Source organism: Phoca vitulina, unplaced genomic scaffold, assembly GCF_004348235.1.
Source record: "Phoca vitulina isolate PV1807 unplaced genomic scaffold, GSC_HSeal_1.0 scaffold9, whole genome shotgun sequence".
NCBI classification, from domain to species: domain Eukaryota; kingdom Metazoa; phylum Chordata; class Mammalia; order Carnivora; family Phocidae; genus Phoca; species Phoca vitulina.
The window spans coordinates 27454033-27470450 of record NW_022589712.1 but is presented as its reverse complement, the minus strand read 5'-3'; the positions used below and the strand labels follow the sequence as shown (position 1 = coordinate 27470450).

General features: G+C 42.0%; 1 protein-coding gene across 1 annotated transcript; it reads right to left on the bottom strand.

Moving 5' to 3' along the window:
* Positions 1-1234: 1234 nt before the first annotated feature.
* IL20RA (interleukin 20 receptor subunit alpha) lies at positions 1235-15740 on the bottom strand. Its single transcript, XM_032408303.1, has 6 exons — positions 15649-15740; positions 10058-10236; positions 8846-9021; positions 8159-8303; positions 4310-4449; positions 1235-2106 (listed from the first exon to the last, which is right to left on the bottom strand). The coding sequence occupies exons 1-6, from the start codon at positions 15723-15725 to the stop codon at positions 1315-1317; spliced, it is 1509 nt and encodes a 502-aa protein (XP_032264194.1). The 5' UTR covers positions 15726-15740; the 3' UTR covers positions 1235-1314.
* Positions 15741-16418: the final 678 nt, after the last annotated feature.

The window sequence follows — 16418 nt, the reverse complement described above, 5'->3', positions numbered from 1 at the left end:
CTTTTTCTTTTCTATATTCTTGTTTGTATATTGTTTGCATATTTTGTGTATTGTTTGTATATTTTGTATATCCTTGTTTGTATATCCTTGAGTGTATATATTTTGTATATCCTTGTTTGTATATCGTTGTTTGTTTATTGACTTTAAGATTCTGTAGGTAGGGGATATTCATCATACACACTCCAAGGGGTCTTTGAAGTATTGCTCATTGAAATAGAATGTTTGATATTACAATAGTGACATAGTGCTTCACCTGCTAAACACATTCCAGTTTACAGACAATGTAAATATCTTTTTAAAGATATATTTCCAGGGGTACCTGGGTGGCTCAGTTGGTTAAGCAACTGCCTTCAGCTCAGGTCATGATCCCAGGGTCCTGGGATCGAGTCCCGCATCGGGCTCCTGCTCGGCGGGGAGTCTGATTCTCCCTCTCCCTCTGCTGATCCCTGTGCTTGTGCTCTCTTGCACTGACTCTCTCTCTCTCTCTCTCAAATAATTAAATAAAATCTTAAAAAAAATAAAGACACATTTCCAGAAATAAATGTACTATGTAGCATAAAAGATGGCATTTTCTTTCAGGTTAGTTCCCTACTAAAAGTGCCTACTAAGTTATTGAGAGGACATTTTCTGACTACAAAATAATAATAACATTTATGTTAACACTCCAGAAGTTCTCATAATTCCCATATTAATATGGCCACTTTAAGTAGCCAAAAATGTGTAATATCAAGATCTGTGCCTGATTTATTCATTCTGAACTTGGATTATTGTGTTTGAATAGTGGGTTGGGTTTAAATGTCACCAACTTACCACTAATTTAGTGGTATTTGTATGTTTTAAGTATCTCATCGCTCTGACAATCAACCAAATTCTAAACAAAGGAGTATTTATAAAATGGGTGGTCTTCATGAAATATTTTTTTACAGTGCTATACACTTGGTAAGTGCCCAGAAAATAAATGCAGAAGTAGGTTTGTTTGAAAATAATCAACCAAGAGGTCATACACGCTCACCTGAATAAATTCTTCATCCAATTTGGCAAACCTTTTTGAATGCCTACAAAACAGTGGGTCAGCCTCTGCATTCCAGGTGCCCATCATCATTGTGAGAGACACACATGCATAAACCAACCCCCCATATAAGGCAGAATGAAACAAGTAGTGTTATGAGAATAGAGAAGAAATAAGTAATTCTCATGGACACAGAAAATCTGAGTAAACTTTTTTCATCCCACGTCCTTTATTTTTTGGTCATTCCTATGTTTGAACTCATGTGCCTTTTAACAGCAGGGGTATGGCAAAGGGAAGTTCAGGGGTTAGTCCTCCATTTGCACATATAATCCCCATTCCTCCATGAATTTCATGAGATAGGCTTCGTTTCCTTCCGATGGCTCATCTGGAACCTGCTCTTCATAGAGTTTAGACAAGAGGCCTTCCTCCGTGAGCTCCTTGTACTCAGGCTGCTCACATCCCTCTGAGTCATGTTCAAAGCTAGGGAATGACGGTATGCACAGCCTGCCGGTCCGAGGGTCCCAATCCACCAGTGTGGTCGATGACTCTTCGTCTGGTTCCTCTGCCGTGTCCACGTGCTCCTGCAGCAGCTGGTCCAAGTCTCGCAGCTGAGGGGCATAGGAATGCAGTGGTGTTTGGGAGCCCAGGTCTGCCAAAGCTGCCTGTTGCTTAAAGAACTGTCCTTGGAGGGACGCCTGCTCCTGCAGATTGAGCTCTTGATCTCCAGGCCCCACACAGACGTCAGCAGTTCTTACAGCATATTCGTATTCAACGACAGCTTTATCTGTGGGCATTGTTCTGCCCCTTGACTCTTGCTGGGTTAGGGACATACCCTTGGTGCTTTCCTCAGAGTCACAGAAAATGTCCATCAGATGTAAAGCATACCCTAAGTGTTTCACCTCCATTTCCTCCTGATGTGGCTCCTGGTCCTCGAGGGGCTCATTCAGGTCCCATACATCGTTGCCTTTTTCCCCTACACTTACATCCTTATGAGAAGTGTTAGAATCCTCCAAAATATTGAGGGTGATAAAATTAAGCACAATTTTTTCAGCAGGTACAAAGAATCTTTTGTCAAATTCATTTCCATAAATCAAAATCTATAAAGAGAGAAGAGAATGGTTTTCACCTTTTCACTTGAGAGAGATAAGAAAAACAGCTGTTAAGTAGAACTTATACTGTCATCACCTAGTTCTAAAGACCTATTCTTACCAACTCATGGAAGTGACAGTTATTCTTGGAATAAACAGAAAGTCTCATTCACATGGAGGCAAGAGACCCAAGACACACACACACACACACACACACACACACACACACACACACACACAAAGGCTTATGGAAGTGAACAGTGGTCCCTGGGTGTGTGTATCCCTCCAAGGATCAGGGTAGACTACCCCCTCCCTGGCCCATGGAATGCAGGGCAGTTTTTTTTAATTTCTTGAGCCTCAGTTTTTAATTGTGTAAAATTAGAATTTTGCCACGTGAGAAGTGGTGAGGGCTGAGTGAGACAGTTTGGAAATTGCTTTGTTAATTATTGTTGACTACGTATTTGTCAACTAGCAGTGGTTACCTGGGTTCCCAGGCCTGGTTAGGACATACTCTGGACATGAAATGTGGATGGGCGTGAAAACTGGAGGTAAAGAAGGAAAGAGGCACAGGAGTAGGGATGGTTTCACTTACTTCCCCATATACCTTTTTAATCCCACTATAATGAGGCCAAAAAGGGAAATCCATCTGCCTGTTTATGGCTGGTAGAGAAACTCTAAATCATGTCAGGAAAACTGGTTTGAGATTAAAATGGTGCTGGGGATATGTGGAAGGTGTCTGTTGAGATGGCCAGTCATGACTTATGTTTGAATCCTCATTGTCCACCCCATGATGTGATTTCATTTAATATTTACAAAATAGGCTTCATTCTTCAGCCTCATTCTTTTATAATATTTTGGTTTTAGAAAGTCTCATGTGCTCAATTCTCCTCTCAATGTTTCTCCCGGGAACGTCTCCCTGTGCCATTAGGAAGCTCCCTCTAAAGTCTAAAAGGAGGCCTCCTGGGTGGCTCACTTGGTTAAGCATCTGCCTTCGGCTCAGGTCATGATCCCAGGGTTCTGGGATTGAGTCCCGCATCAGGCTCCCTGCTCAGTGTGGAGCCTGCTTCTCCCTCTCCTCCCTGCTCGTACTCTCTCTTGCTATCTCTGTCGCTACCTCTCTCTCAAATAAATAAATAAAAATCTTAAAAAAAAATAAAGTCTAAAAGGAGGCAGAATAAGAGAAACATTTAAAACCGAACTAACAGGAATACATGCATGCATCATGTTTATGTGAACATGTTTTAATAATTTGCAAATAAATCATTCTTATGGTTAAAATATGCCCAGGCGTTCTAAACCCTCCAGAAGCATATTTATTCCTTCTTAATATTTTCCTGCTCTCCTTGCTGTGAATACTTGTCCTGTCCATTTTCCTCCTAAAAGTGCTCCCATTCCATGCCTGTCTCAAGCTCTACATCCCACTCTCCTCTTTTAGATTCTCCCCTTCTTTCCCGGGACCATCTCCTAGCTCCTTTTATTGCTTCTAGTCTTACTCCCTCCAACATCGTCTTAGACCCACCATCCAACTGGATCTAAAACACGATATTGACCTTGACGCCGCCTACTCAAAGCCCTACAGAGATTTCTCTTTACCAAGAAAATATAAAGCCCAAACTCCTTAGAGTAACACCCGACTCTCCCATTACCTGGCCCTAACAGCCGCTCTCCGGTCTTACTTCTGTAGTCATCAACAACCTATGATCCAGCAATATCATGTGGTTTTCCAAACATCTATGCACCTTGGTCCCTGCTGGGTTTTCTGCCAGCAGTAGGTGCTCTACTTCTTTCTCCCCTTTCTTAAGCGAGGCCAGACGTAAAACTTCTCCTGGTCCCCTACTCGGGGTTTCCAAGCTCTCCCTGTAACTCCCTGTACCTCCACAGTCCTCGCTGCTTGCTTTCCTCAGAGCCTTCATGTATCATTTTGAAATTCTCGTACCAACTTGAACATCTGGAAGAGCATGGATCCCGACTTAAATTTATTTGTGTACCTCAAGACCTAGTCTAATCTGCTCATGACACGTGAAATCTTTTCAAAGCTGAGGATTCTTTCTCTTCGGTTATGTTACTGAGACAATCTAGTAACAGAAGTGTTTTCTAATTCATCCACTCTTTACACCCACGCTGCCTGTACAAGGGACCTGTGTCTGAGCTTCCTTTTGTACTGGCCTGGAAGGGAGGGTTTATAATGATTCCTGCCACACTAAACACTCACCAAATTTGCTGGGTGTTTCTCTTTGCCAACATGGATATATCTGTACATGGAGTAGCCCATCACAGAAAAAAGAAACACGGTAACAGATATGGGCAAAACATACCAGAAGATGATTTTAACCTTCAATGCTGATGTTTGGTCTGTAAAAAAAAAAGGACAGCGATAGAGAGTTTTTGATTCGGTGTGGTGGGAAAACGTTGGCAATGTCAGGCGGCTTTGGGCTGATCACTTACAATTAGGAGCTCAGTTTTTCATTTATAAATTGAGAAGCTTGAAGGAAAAGTGATACAGGGTCTCAGAATTCTTATTCTCTGACAAGAGCTGGTCTTCGGGACTCATCTGGACTTGTCGCAAACCTTACAGTGTAGATGCATCAACAACCCAATCAGCAGATATTCCAACATTTTATGTCTGGCTGTGAGATTCATTCAGGTTCTTATATTTAAAGCTAAGTGTGTCTAATATTCCAGCAACTTAATACACTTTAAACCAAGCAAAAAAAAAGCCCTGTTGATACGATTCTATTAAGCTGCCCTGACTTTTCCATACACTCATTTGACTCAACCATTTCCAAATATTCAGTAGAAGTCGGGAATGTGTGGCGTCACCTTCTATGTGGCTGACAGAACCATCCCTGAGTGGGTCGGCTAGACCTTCTGGGTAGGCCTGGAGCTTGGGATGTGTGTAGGGAGGTGGCTGAGCTGGTGTGTGCTGAGAACGGCAGTGACTTCCTTCCAGGTGCTGCTGTGCTGTAGGTTCGTGACAAGTAAAAGTCCACAGAGGAATGAAAAGACCTGGTGAACAGCTTTTAAGAAAGCAGTGCTGGCCCGCCATTGATCAGACTATACAGTTGTGAATAGGACTCAATGTGACTGATTTCTATTTGTTGGGCTCCTATAGGATCCTGGAAGTTGTGATAGTTAATTATCTGTGCCAATTTGGCTAGGCCATGGTACCCAGATATTGGGTGAAACATGATTCTAGATGTTTCTGAGAAGGCATTTTTAGATGAGATTAGCATTTATTTATTATTTTTTTAAAGATTTTATTTATTCATTTGAGACACAGAGATAGAGAGAGAGAGAGACAGCATGAGCAGGGGAGAGAGGCAGAGGGAGAAGGAGAAGCAGGCTCCCCGCTGAGCCAGGAGCCCGATGTGGGGCTCGATCCCAGGACTCTGGGATCATGACCTGAGCTGAAGGCAGATGCTTAACCATGTGAGCCACCCAGGTGCCCCGAGATTAGCATTTAAATGAGTAGACTTGAGTAAAGCAGATTACTTTTTATAATATGGGTTGCTTCATCCAATCAGTTGAAGGCTTTAGTAGAAAAGATGGTGACCACCTCAAGAAAGAGAGAATTCTGCCAGCAGATTACCTTCAGACAAGAACTGTAACTCTTCCTTGGATATCCAGCTTACTGGACTGTCCAATATTTTGAGCTCATCAGCCTCCAGTCATGTGAGCCATCTCCTTAAAATAAATCTCTCTGTCTCTCTCCATATATATATGTTGGTTCTGTTCTCTGGAGAATATTGACTAATACAGCAGTAGAAAAAGGAAGAGCTTTAGCACACATGGCGAAAGTTCTAGCATATTCTTTACATACTGATGAATTCAGTGAGAGTGTCATGGCAGCTCTTTCATCTGTACAGTTGTTTGGATACTCTTGATGCCTAGGTCCGAGACAAAGCAATAAAGTCACTCTCCAGATAACTATCTAGGGAAAGAGTGGAAGTGTCATGGACAATGAGGGAGGTCCACAAGAGCCAGGGGGAGAAGTCTAGGTACAGGGGTCCAAGCGCAGCCTCTTGCACTCGAAGAGCTCCTGAGGAGCACATCTGTCATCAGGTTCCACACGGAAGGGTGGCAACAGCACAGTGCAGATGGCCCAGGTGGCTGAGTACTCCCTACCCCGTGAGTAGGCCACGATGCAGCCTAGTCCTCTGAATGCGATCTCTGGTCTCTGGACCGAACTTGCCCTAATTAAAACGTGCCATGACAACAATGACCGATGGCACTCAGTATACAGCAGGACACGTTTGCCACAATAAACTTAATAAACTGTAATTATATTTTAGGGATGGGGACTGTGGAGAGCAGAAGTATTTTTCAAAGAGGGTCCCAAAAGAGGTAGTCCAGCTGGGATATCATGGAAAAGGGCAGACCCTGAAAAGATACTTCCTTATTTTGTCACCTGTCCTAGACTAGTGAGAAAGTTGGCTGCATCTCTTACCAGGAAGTATTTAATGGAATCTGTACTTGAGTTGCTTTAAATCTGCCAACTGCTTAAATGATCTCCACTGGAAATTCATTCCTACCACTTGGCTGCTGATCAAGCTGTTAGTAAACAGAGCACTTTTTCCAAATACAGAAACGATTTCTTCAATCTGCTTTGTTTTGCCTTTTGCTTGCTCTGCATTTCAGTTTTATTTGACATATGGCAGAGAATCCTTCGTTTTAGGGGAAGGTATAAAAGGACAGAGTTTGAAAAATACAGTGTTTCACTTTCAAATATCACAATATCCCCTTTAGATTCCTTAGGACAGTTTCATCTTGTGCTGTGTGCGGGGTGAGGGAACAAGAAAGCAGGGCTCCTATCACCATGGCCATCCCATAGCTGGCAATGGAACTGGGCTGGGGGAAAAGGGGTGACATTTGTCCTAGGCCAGTGTGTTTGGAAGAGGGAGATGGAAGAATAATAGATGAGGGGCCATTCGAGGAAGGCCAACTTTAGGGTTAATTTTTAATGTTCAGGTTTTGAGTTCAAGGTCCTCTGACCCTTGGGGAAATACAAATGAGCGAATGCCAAGCTACTAACCCTACGTCTCCGAACAGGAGTGAGAATCTTCAGCCAAGTTCAGGAAACATGAGAAGAAGACAAAAGGAAGGAGAGAAAAGCAATGTAAGTAACTGTGGATTCGCTGATCCCAGACATTCGTGTAGCCAGTGACCGATATCTGAGGGCAACTTGCAGAGCCTGTAATTTTATTCTTGAGGGTGAGCAAAGGCTGCTGTCTTCAAGTGTTTTTAGGAAAATGTTTTGTTTCTAGCACTAACATTTGATGTTCTTGATGTTCTTGAAGACCACAGAACTTCTCTTCATGAAAGGGACTACAATTAAAAAATGAAAAGATGTGTGTAAAAATTCTTAATTGTTTTTTCCCATGGAAGAGGCCTGTTGGCAGCAGATATCAGGATAGGTGCTGAGAGTTCCCTGGGAGGATGCAAACGTACTCTAATCCTGGCCAAGTTCAATGGCAGAGTCCCAGGCTGCTCAGTGCATTTCTGGTGATGGTTGTTTCTACCTTTGTCTCAACCTGTTTCTGGTAGACATGGATTTATTCAAACCTTGTTTATTTATTTTTTTAAATTAATTTATTATTTATTTATTTATTTTATTATCTTATGTTAGTCACCATACAGTACATCATTAGTTTCTGATGGGTGTTCCATGATTCACTGTTTGCGTATAACACCCAGTGCTCCATGCAGTATGGGCCCTCCTTAATACCCGTCACCGGGCTAACCCATCCTCCCACCCCCCTCCCTCTAAAACCCTCAGTTTGTTTCCCAGAGTCCATAGTCTCTCATGGTTCGTCTCCCCCTCTGACTCCCTTCCCCCCTTCATTTTTCCCTTCCTTCTCCTAATGTCCTCCATGCTATTCCTTATGTTCCACATATAAGTGAAACCATATGATAATTGACTTTCTCTGCTTGACTTATTTCACTTAGCATAACCCTCTCCAGTTACATCCATGTCGATGCAAAACCTTGTTTATACCTGCCACACTTCTCCTAGTTTCTTCAGAGTTCCTTCCTCAGACCAGTTGAAACTTTTTAAGCTTACCTTTCAAAGTCCGGACACACTGCTTCTCAGAAGGCTGAGCAAGGCGAGGAGGCCCTGGGACGAGGGACACCACGTGGACGCAGTACAGAGTGTCTGGCTCCAGCCAGCCCAGCACCAGCGTGTGGTTGGTCACACACTGGGACCACTAGGGTGGGGGATGGCAAACAGCAGTTAGAGTCAAAGAATTCCAGCACCACCCCAGACAGATAGCTCTAGGAGGAAATAAAACACTGAGATACTAGTAAATCCTTCATTATTACTACAAGCTTTTTTTTTTTTTTTTTAAATACCCTTTTCCTTTAGCTCAGCAGAGCATGGTCAGGAAATGGAACCATTCTGGGAACAAGTCTAAATAACAACATAAGGACAGATTTCCTGCTCAGCCTTGCCCTGTGTCCTTGCTGACATTTTTTTCTTTCTTGGAGAGTGACTGACAGATGTTATGCAAGTCGAAGCTCTCCATCAAAGTGAGGTGGACAATGGTTCTACACCCAATAGCAACATCAGACCCCACTGACAAAGAGTGTCTGTAAGGGAAATCCGAAGGATGTTGTTGAGAGGTCTATGTATCAGCTTCCACTGTATCTTGTCTAACATGTCTTTGAATATCACATCTTTCCAGATTCCCCTGCATCTGGGCTGCAGAAAGAGACACAGATTATAGGCCCCCTTCCATTCCAGGCTTACCGTTTTATTAGATTTAGTATTATATATGGACACATTGTACTTCAGATTAGAGTATATCTGTTGCATGGAAAGAGAACTGTCTTCTGGATTTCTCTTCCACTTCTCTGGAGCCGTCAGAACAATGGAAATGGATTTCTCATCTGTCGTCAAAGCAATCCCTGGTGGGCCAATTTGTGCTTAAAAGGGAGGGGAGAGGGAGTTATCATGTTCGGATGTAAAAATCACCGTGGATAAAACTACAATATAATCCTACTGGAATCAAAGCCCTAAAGCCCCCCCCCCCCCCCCCCCCTTAGTTGAGATGACTCAGATTGCTCTAAGGTTAGCCCAAGTCATGCCACATCTTGAAACACTCATTTCACACTCCCTTACACATTATGAAAACAGAAAGTTCAAGTGTTGTATTTACTTAGTGCTTAATCCCATGGATAAACAGATGGTAAATACAACTAAAAGTGTTTACAACACTCCTGTGACTTGAATAGTTAGTGATAAATAACATTAATATGATTTGATATGTGGTGGAAATCAGCCATGGAGGAATGAAGCACTGTTAAATAACTTTGAAGATGTGAGTAGAATGATCTAGAACAGAGGTTCACAAACTTTTACCATAAAGGTCCAGACAGGAAGTATTTTAGGCTTTACAGCCCGTATGATCTCTGCTGCAACTCTTATTCATATAAATGTAAAATCATTCTTAGCTCTTGGCCTGTAGAAAAATGGAAAGGGGGCCGAGCTGCATTTGGTCTGAGCACATAATTTGATGACATCTGACCTAGAAGGGCACCAGAGGATAGGTTCTGGCTCTAGGACCGGAGAAATACTTGTAAACTTCATTATGGCAGCTCTGAATGGATCTTCTACAGCTGAGTCAGCCACAGAACAAGAGATGGAAAAATTTAAAAAGCAAACATCAAGAAGATGTTGCCTGAACTCTGAGTTACACCTAGAAATACATCATCACACTACCAAGTTCAGAACAAGAAGACACTGAGTTTGGCAATGAGCAAAACTGCTCATGGTAAAGATGAAACTCTGAGATCCAGTGAGGTGGAGCACCGTGGGCTGGTCACTTGAGCAGCTGAGGGACAGAGTGCAGAACAGAGCCCCCAGAGCACAGGTCTCTCGGGAAGGTGAGGCTGAGACAGTACACTCGATTGTCAGGAGAACTTGATATTATCTGTGTTTACAGACAACTGTGTTACTTACTTTCTAAGAATGGATAGAATCGTCCAGTTTCTGCCCATTTGGAACAATTCGTTTCCCAAATGGCCTTCACTTTGGCATAATATTGATGTTCGTAATCAGAAGTTTCCACAGAGAGATCACAGCAGGTCCTATTGATATTTCTGCATTCGGATTTATTCAGCCACTTCTTTTGCCCATATCTGCTGAGAAAGAAACTGAATTAATAATGATGTACCCTCTGTGCTTTCCAATAGGAAAAAAAGTCATTATAGAAAACTCAATGGAAGCTCAGACCCTTCACTTCAGAACAACAAAAGTGCCTGTCATTGAGATAAAAAAGAATCCACATTTGCTGCTGGCAATTTTTTTCATTACCTCAGGAGCATGAGTCTGAGTTTCTGCAATCACCTCTCCTTTCTGTGAATTATAATGTGGATAATACGTTTTGAAAGCATGTTTTTTTTTTATTATTATTCTTGAGCTTCAGTAAAAATGTTACAAAACATGTGATCAATTCTTCTAGTAATTATGTAAGATTTTAGTCCACTATGCCTATGAAGGTCAATTTGATGGGCTATTTGAAGAAATATTAGTCATTTTTTTCTTGGAAGAAAAATTACCTTGACATTCTCATAAAATTTAAAAATCTACTTGCTATGAAGGGTCTAGGGAAAATTCACAAGTTGGAGTGCATGCCACAGTAATTATAGTGATGGTGATGATAGTGACTAGGTTGTTGATATTGATTTCTCCTTTCCTTTATTAAAGACACAACACCCATAGCAGGTGGGGGGAGGAATATTTTTAACACTTTTCAGGTGGGAGAGACTGAGGTAGGGAGAGTTGAAGGGCCACAGGCTGAGCCAGTGAGAGAGACAGGGTTGCATGGGAGGCTAGGAAGGCATTAAAGCAGGCGTGGTGGGGTTTTAGAAAGCTAACTGGTGCAGCATGGAGAACACAGTGGGCTAGGAGTGGCAGCCTGGGGAGCACTTGAGGGGATACTGCAGTGGTCCAGCCGGAAGATGTCGGTGGCTTGGACAAGGATGGTGGCCGTGGAATAAATGACAGGACAAAAGGAAGAAATATTAGGGGAGACAGGACTTGGTGATTGAGTGGAGGTAAGAGATGAGGCAGATGAAGGTGTTCAGGATGATGTCTCTTTCTGTCTGGGACAGTGTAACATTCCCCAAAAGAAGGAATACCGAGGAATAGGTTTGGGAAATGGGGAGGAGGGGTGGGAGGAAGGAAAGATAACAAGTTCAGTTTTTCACGTGTTGAACCTCAGGTATGTGAAAAATATCCAGCTGTGGATGCCCAGTAGGCACTGGGGCTCAGGAGAGAGGGGTGAGTGGGAGGCAGTGATTTTGAAATCAAGGGCACAGAACTGTTCATTTAAAGCATAGGTGTGAATGGAATTATCATGAAGCCAAAGCAAAGCCTAGGGTAAAATTCCAGGATCATCAAGATTTAAAAGTTGGTATAAAGTACAGTTAGGAATAGCAGCTACAGGGGCACCCGGGGGGCTCAGTCAGTTGAGCGTCTGACTCTTGGTCTCAGCTTAGGTCTTGATCTCAGGGTTGTGAGTTCAAGCCCTGCACTGGGCTCCTCACTAGGAATGGAGCCTACCTAAAAAATAAAAAAGAAAAGAAAAGAAAGAGCAGCTAGACTGGGAGAAGGAGAAACAGGCATCATGTAAGTCAAGGCAAGAGCATGTCTTGAGAATGAGGAAATGTGGACTTAATCAAGTGTTCTCAAAGCTTAAGGGTATCTCCTCTTTTCAGAATATGGCAACAGATTTCTGAAAGCTAATGTCGCCTGTTTCATAAGAACCATACCTGCCAGAAGACGTTAGAAATACAATTAAGATCTTGTTGACCAACTTCTCCATCAAGTGGTCACCACTGCCTAAGAGCTTTCATACTTTTTTTGTCTGTGAGCCACAAGAAGAAACCCATTTTACATTGTGACCCAGCTCACAGAAACATACATATATTTAACATATTAAAACAAAGGTTCCATAAGATGCTTTTTAAACTTTAGTACACACCATCAATTCAGTTATTTTCCATTCCAATCCACTTCACACCATTCCAGTCCTTTGCATTAAAAATAATGCTAGCTATGTCCCTCAAAATTGATTTCATGGTCCATCAACCGGTCTTGACTTATGGTTTGGAAAATACTGCCATCACCCATTTGATCCCCTTTCCTCCACCTCCCTCACTCCTGCCAAGGGCAGGACAGCTTCCCATGACAGAGGTTGATGGAGGAGAAAATACTCTTTCCCGGATTCTGAACCACTTTTCCAAAGCTTGTGACAAAGCTTGTGGTTTCAGTATTGCACTATATATTTTCTGCACTAAATTCTTTTGGCAGGTAGAATTTAAACTGTTGTTAAAATTTCATCTTTTACTTGGAAACAAACTTCACTCCAAAGTGTAAAAACATACTATGTAAGTTGCCCAAGGTTACCTGGCTAGGTTCACAGGCTGGCTGCAAACCAAGGACTGTTTGGCCTTGGAGCTGAGCTTGGAGCCCTGTCAGTGACAAACACAGCTCCATATTTCCGTCCATCTTGGACATGCACAAGCATGTAAGACCTCTGATGTGCCAAGTTTCTTTATTCATTTTGGAAATTTGTACCATATAAATTATTTGCTCTCACAGAGCAGTGATGACTGTACTTTTTTGTTATCCTTTTCAGAATCAAATAAACATGTAGAGGACACTGCAAGCTCTTTGCTTCACCTAATGGAAAAGGAGGCCAGGGCATATTCAAGAGCCATTTTTCTTTGCAGAGTGATGTCTTCTTTCCTAAAACACCAGCTTCCAGAAAAACTCCTCGAAAATGAAAATGAGGTTCTAGATAAATGAAGTCATTGTAAATAGCCGCTGAAGTATTTCACTGCCTTTAGTGGTCAGAATATTTTCTTCAGAGAGAAAAATGACTTTGTCTTTTTTGTTGTTGTTGTTAATAGGGTACTTTTTTTTTTTTTTAACTTGAACAATCAGAAATGTGTAATCAACAGAGAAAGAAATCACTCTAAAACCTATTACCTGAAACATTTGGCATACATGATTTTGGACATCTCATTATGCTTCTCTGTTCACACAGGAATGATTAGATGGCTGCATACACAGACAATAACTAGATTATACCATACATATGGTTTTAATCAAAGTTGCAAATTTAGCCTGATTTGAACTTTATTTAAGATTTTATTTATTTATTTATTTAGTGCAAGTGGGGAGAGAGAGGATCCCAAGCAGACTCCACGCTGAGCTCGGAACCCAACCCCAGGCTCAATCTCAAGAACCGGAGATCATCACCTGGGCCAAAATCAAGAGTCAGATGACTGACCGACTCAACCACCCAGCCATCCCCTGATTTGAACTTTAATAGAAAAAGAAATTGAAATGAAATTAAAGGAATTGTTGTAGTTCAAGTGTTTCATCACCACAAGAGATATTAGTTCCTAAAAGATCTTTTAAAGTAAGAAAATGGCTTATGAAAAATATTGAATGTTTGGTTATCAAGATGATGAAATATTTTCATTTTAGATCACATGTAATGGCTTCTTGCTAGGAAACTTGGTATACTTATACACTTTCCCCACCTTTTAATTTGTTATATTATTGTTTAGGTTTCAAACATTTATAAGAAAGTTCAATAACCACATTTCCCATCACTATTTAGTCTCAGTTCTTCACTTAGATGGTCTCAATGCATGCACCAGTCTTTTCACAATGACAAATAATCTCGTCAGTACTAAGCTCTTCCTTCAGGTTCATCTTTACCTCTGTCAGCCAGATATCATCTTTAGTTAGTGATTTTCTCCCCATCAAGAAGATCTCAGGGGAGGGCTCTCCTGACATCTCACTTGCTTGAAAATACATCTGTTGAACTTGTTAAGAATCCTAGATCACACCCATTTTTCTCTCAGAGGATGTATCACTGTCTTCTGTTGCGTGTTGCCACACAGAAATCATCCCCCTCCTCCTGCCCTCCTTGAGCCCTGCTCTTGCTATGACAGTCACAAAGTACCTTATCTTCTCAAAGTTCAGTAAACTCACCAGGATAGGTCTTCCTACTGTTTTTATTACATTTTCCCAGACTGAGCATGCACCTGTGATGTGCAGCTCCAGAGAGTCATTACCACTTGCTCAAGTACTATCAGTTAGCCATAGGGTTTTCATTTCATATAACATTTTTATTTTCCATCTCTTCCCTAAGTCTGCCCACTTGCTTAAAAATTCTTCCCCGTGTCTTAGAATTTTTTCTTTAAATGCTTGCTTGTTTGCTTTCTCTCTCCCCTGCCTCCCTTCCTTCCTACTTTCCTTCCTTCCTTCTTCCTTCCTTTCCCTTTCTTTCTTCTTTTCTTCCTATTTACCATTAGAGATCATGTTGTGTATGGACTCAAACTATGAACAGTTATTTGTCTGCATTTTTCTATTCCCATGAGAAAGCTTTTCAGGAACTTTTCACGTGTGTGTGTGTGTGTGTGTGTGTGTGTATGTCTTCCTCCCTTCCAGTAATAATGGAGAGGTGCTATGCCAGATTCTTTGGGACTATTACTCTTTGAACAGGGCCAGTTATTTATTGAATATTGGGCGAATGGGTATAGGAGTGAGGGTATGTCACACACCTCCTCTCCAAGTCATATTATCCCTTTGCTGGAGAGCCTGCCCACCCTCACATTTGGGAATGGCAGGAGCCTGATGTGCCATAAGACACATCGGTAAGGTCATAGTCCCCCTAGTCCCAGCCATCATCGCTTCCCCTCCCTCCTGCACCCTCCTCACCGGGGCGACTGGGCCTCTGCAGTGAATGTGTCACTTGAACATGATTTCTCTTTCAGTACCTCCTGTTCTGACATTCTGTGGCACCAAACTGGGGCTCATGGGGACATTTCCTCAATTTCTGGTGGCAGAAATCCTTAGATTCCATACCCTTAGGTTGTTACGTAAGCCTCTTAATACTGTGACATTTATTCTCGTAAAATTAAATTTCTACTGTTGGTGTTTCTAAGAAAGTATAGATTCACTTTCAGTTTCTGCAGTTGTTTTCCTTGAGATTTCACAGTATTTTGCTTGTACGCTCCTTAGCTTGTGGCTTGGGGTTTAGCCGTTTGCTCTGTTTCCTTGAACATGGGCATCATCTGCATGTTCTGCATTCTTTCTTGCTTGCAATGAGTTTTGAGGGACAGGTGAAATGTGAAAATGTCCATTCACTACTATCTTTAATAGGAAGAGCTGGTGGCACAGAATTCTGCACTCAGTTTCCCTTAAAAATGCCTGTTATTCCAATAAGTTTGGATATTTCAGAGGTGATGGACCTCCTTGTTTTCTCGGCCACAGAATAACATTTTGACCAACTTCTTTTCCCCACTTAATTAACTTCCCCTCACCTAAGAACCCAATGCTTCTGTCTTCACCAAGAAACGGTTTTCTAATTTAATCTGACAGAACATTCCAAGAAAATTTAGCAGGGAATATCTAAAACTTCTCTTTTTTCCATTTAGTTAGTACAATAGATGGTTTATCTTTGCACAGTTACTAGGTGTTTGAGTCTTGTGTTTTTAAATTAGCCAAAAGGAAAAGAATCAACTTACATGAAATACTGCACAGTATAAGTAACTTCAGCTCCTTGTAGGCCCTCGGGTGGACTCCACTGTAGGATATTCCTCATGTTTATGGATAAGAAGGTAATATTTGTAGGCTTGGGTAAACCACCAGAGATGCAGAGAACTGAAGAAGGAGTAGAGAAGAATCAAGGTCTTAATGGAGAAAAAGGAAAACACAACCCCTCTGGTAGACAGTCTTCAGACATGGCCCCAATTAGCCGCACCTTCCTGTACTCATGTCCTATTTCCTCCTAAACCTGAGCTGACCCAATGACTCACTTCAACCAATGGAATGTGGCAGAAGTAACTCTGGGACTAAGTCTTAAGAAGGTCTGGCAATTTCTACTTTTGCCCTTTTGAAAGTCCTGAGCTGCAGGGTAAAAACCTGGGCCACTCTGCTGGAGGCCACACAAAGAGGGAAATGTTCAGTTGTCCTAGCTGAGCCCAGCCTTCCAAGCAGGAGGCCGGAGTGAAGCCACTGTGCACACTCCAGCCCCATCTGCCATAGACTGAAGCTGCATGAGAGACTCCAAATGAGACCAGAGGAAGAACCATCCAGCTGAGCCCCAGTTAACCCTCAGATTTGTGAGAAATAATAAAGTGATTGTTTTAAACCATTTTTGGGTAGTTTGTTAATGCACCAGCAGATAACTGAAACGATCCCCTTATTAGATACAGAAATAAAATTTAGGATAAATGGCCCTGAAAGGCTCAAGTTTTGGAGATTGGTGTTAGAGTGAGCTTTACTAAAGTATATA

Excerpts from the sequence above, each read along its gene's own strand:
- IL20RA (XM_032408303.1), bottom strand. The coding sequence starts at position 15,725 with ATGAGGAATATCCTACAGTGGAGTCCACCCGAGGGCCTACAAGGAGCT. Across the intron at positions 10,237-15,648 it reads TATACTGTGCAGTATTTCAT|ATATGGGCAAAAGAAGTGGC; the intron begins GTAAGTTGATTC and ends CTTTCTCAGCAG. Across the intron at positions 9,022-10,057 it reads ATTCTATCCATTCTTAGAAA|CACAAATTGGCCCACCAGGG; the intron begins GTAAGTAACACA and ends CTCCCTTTTAAG.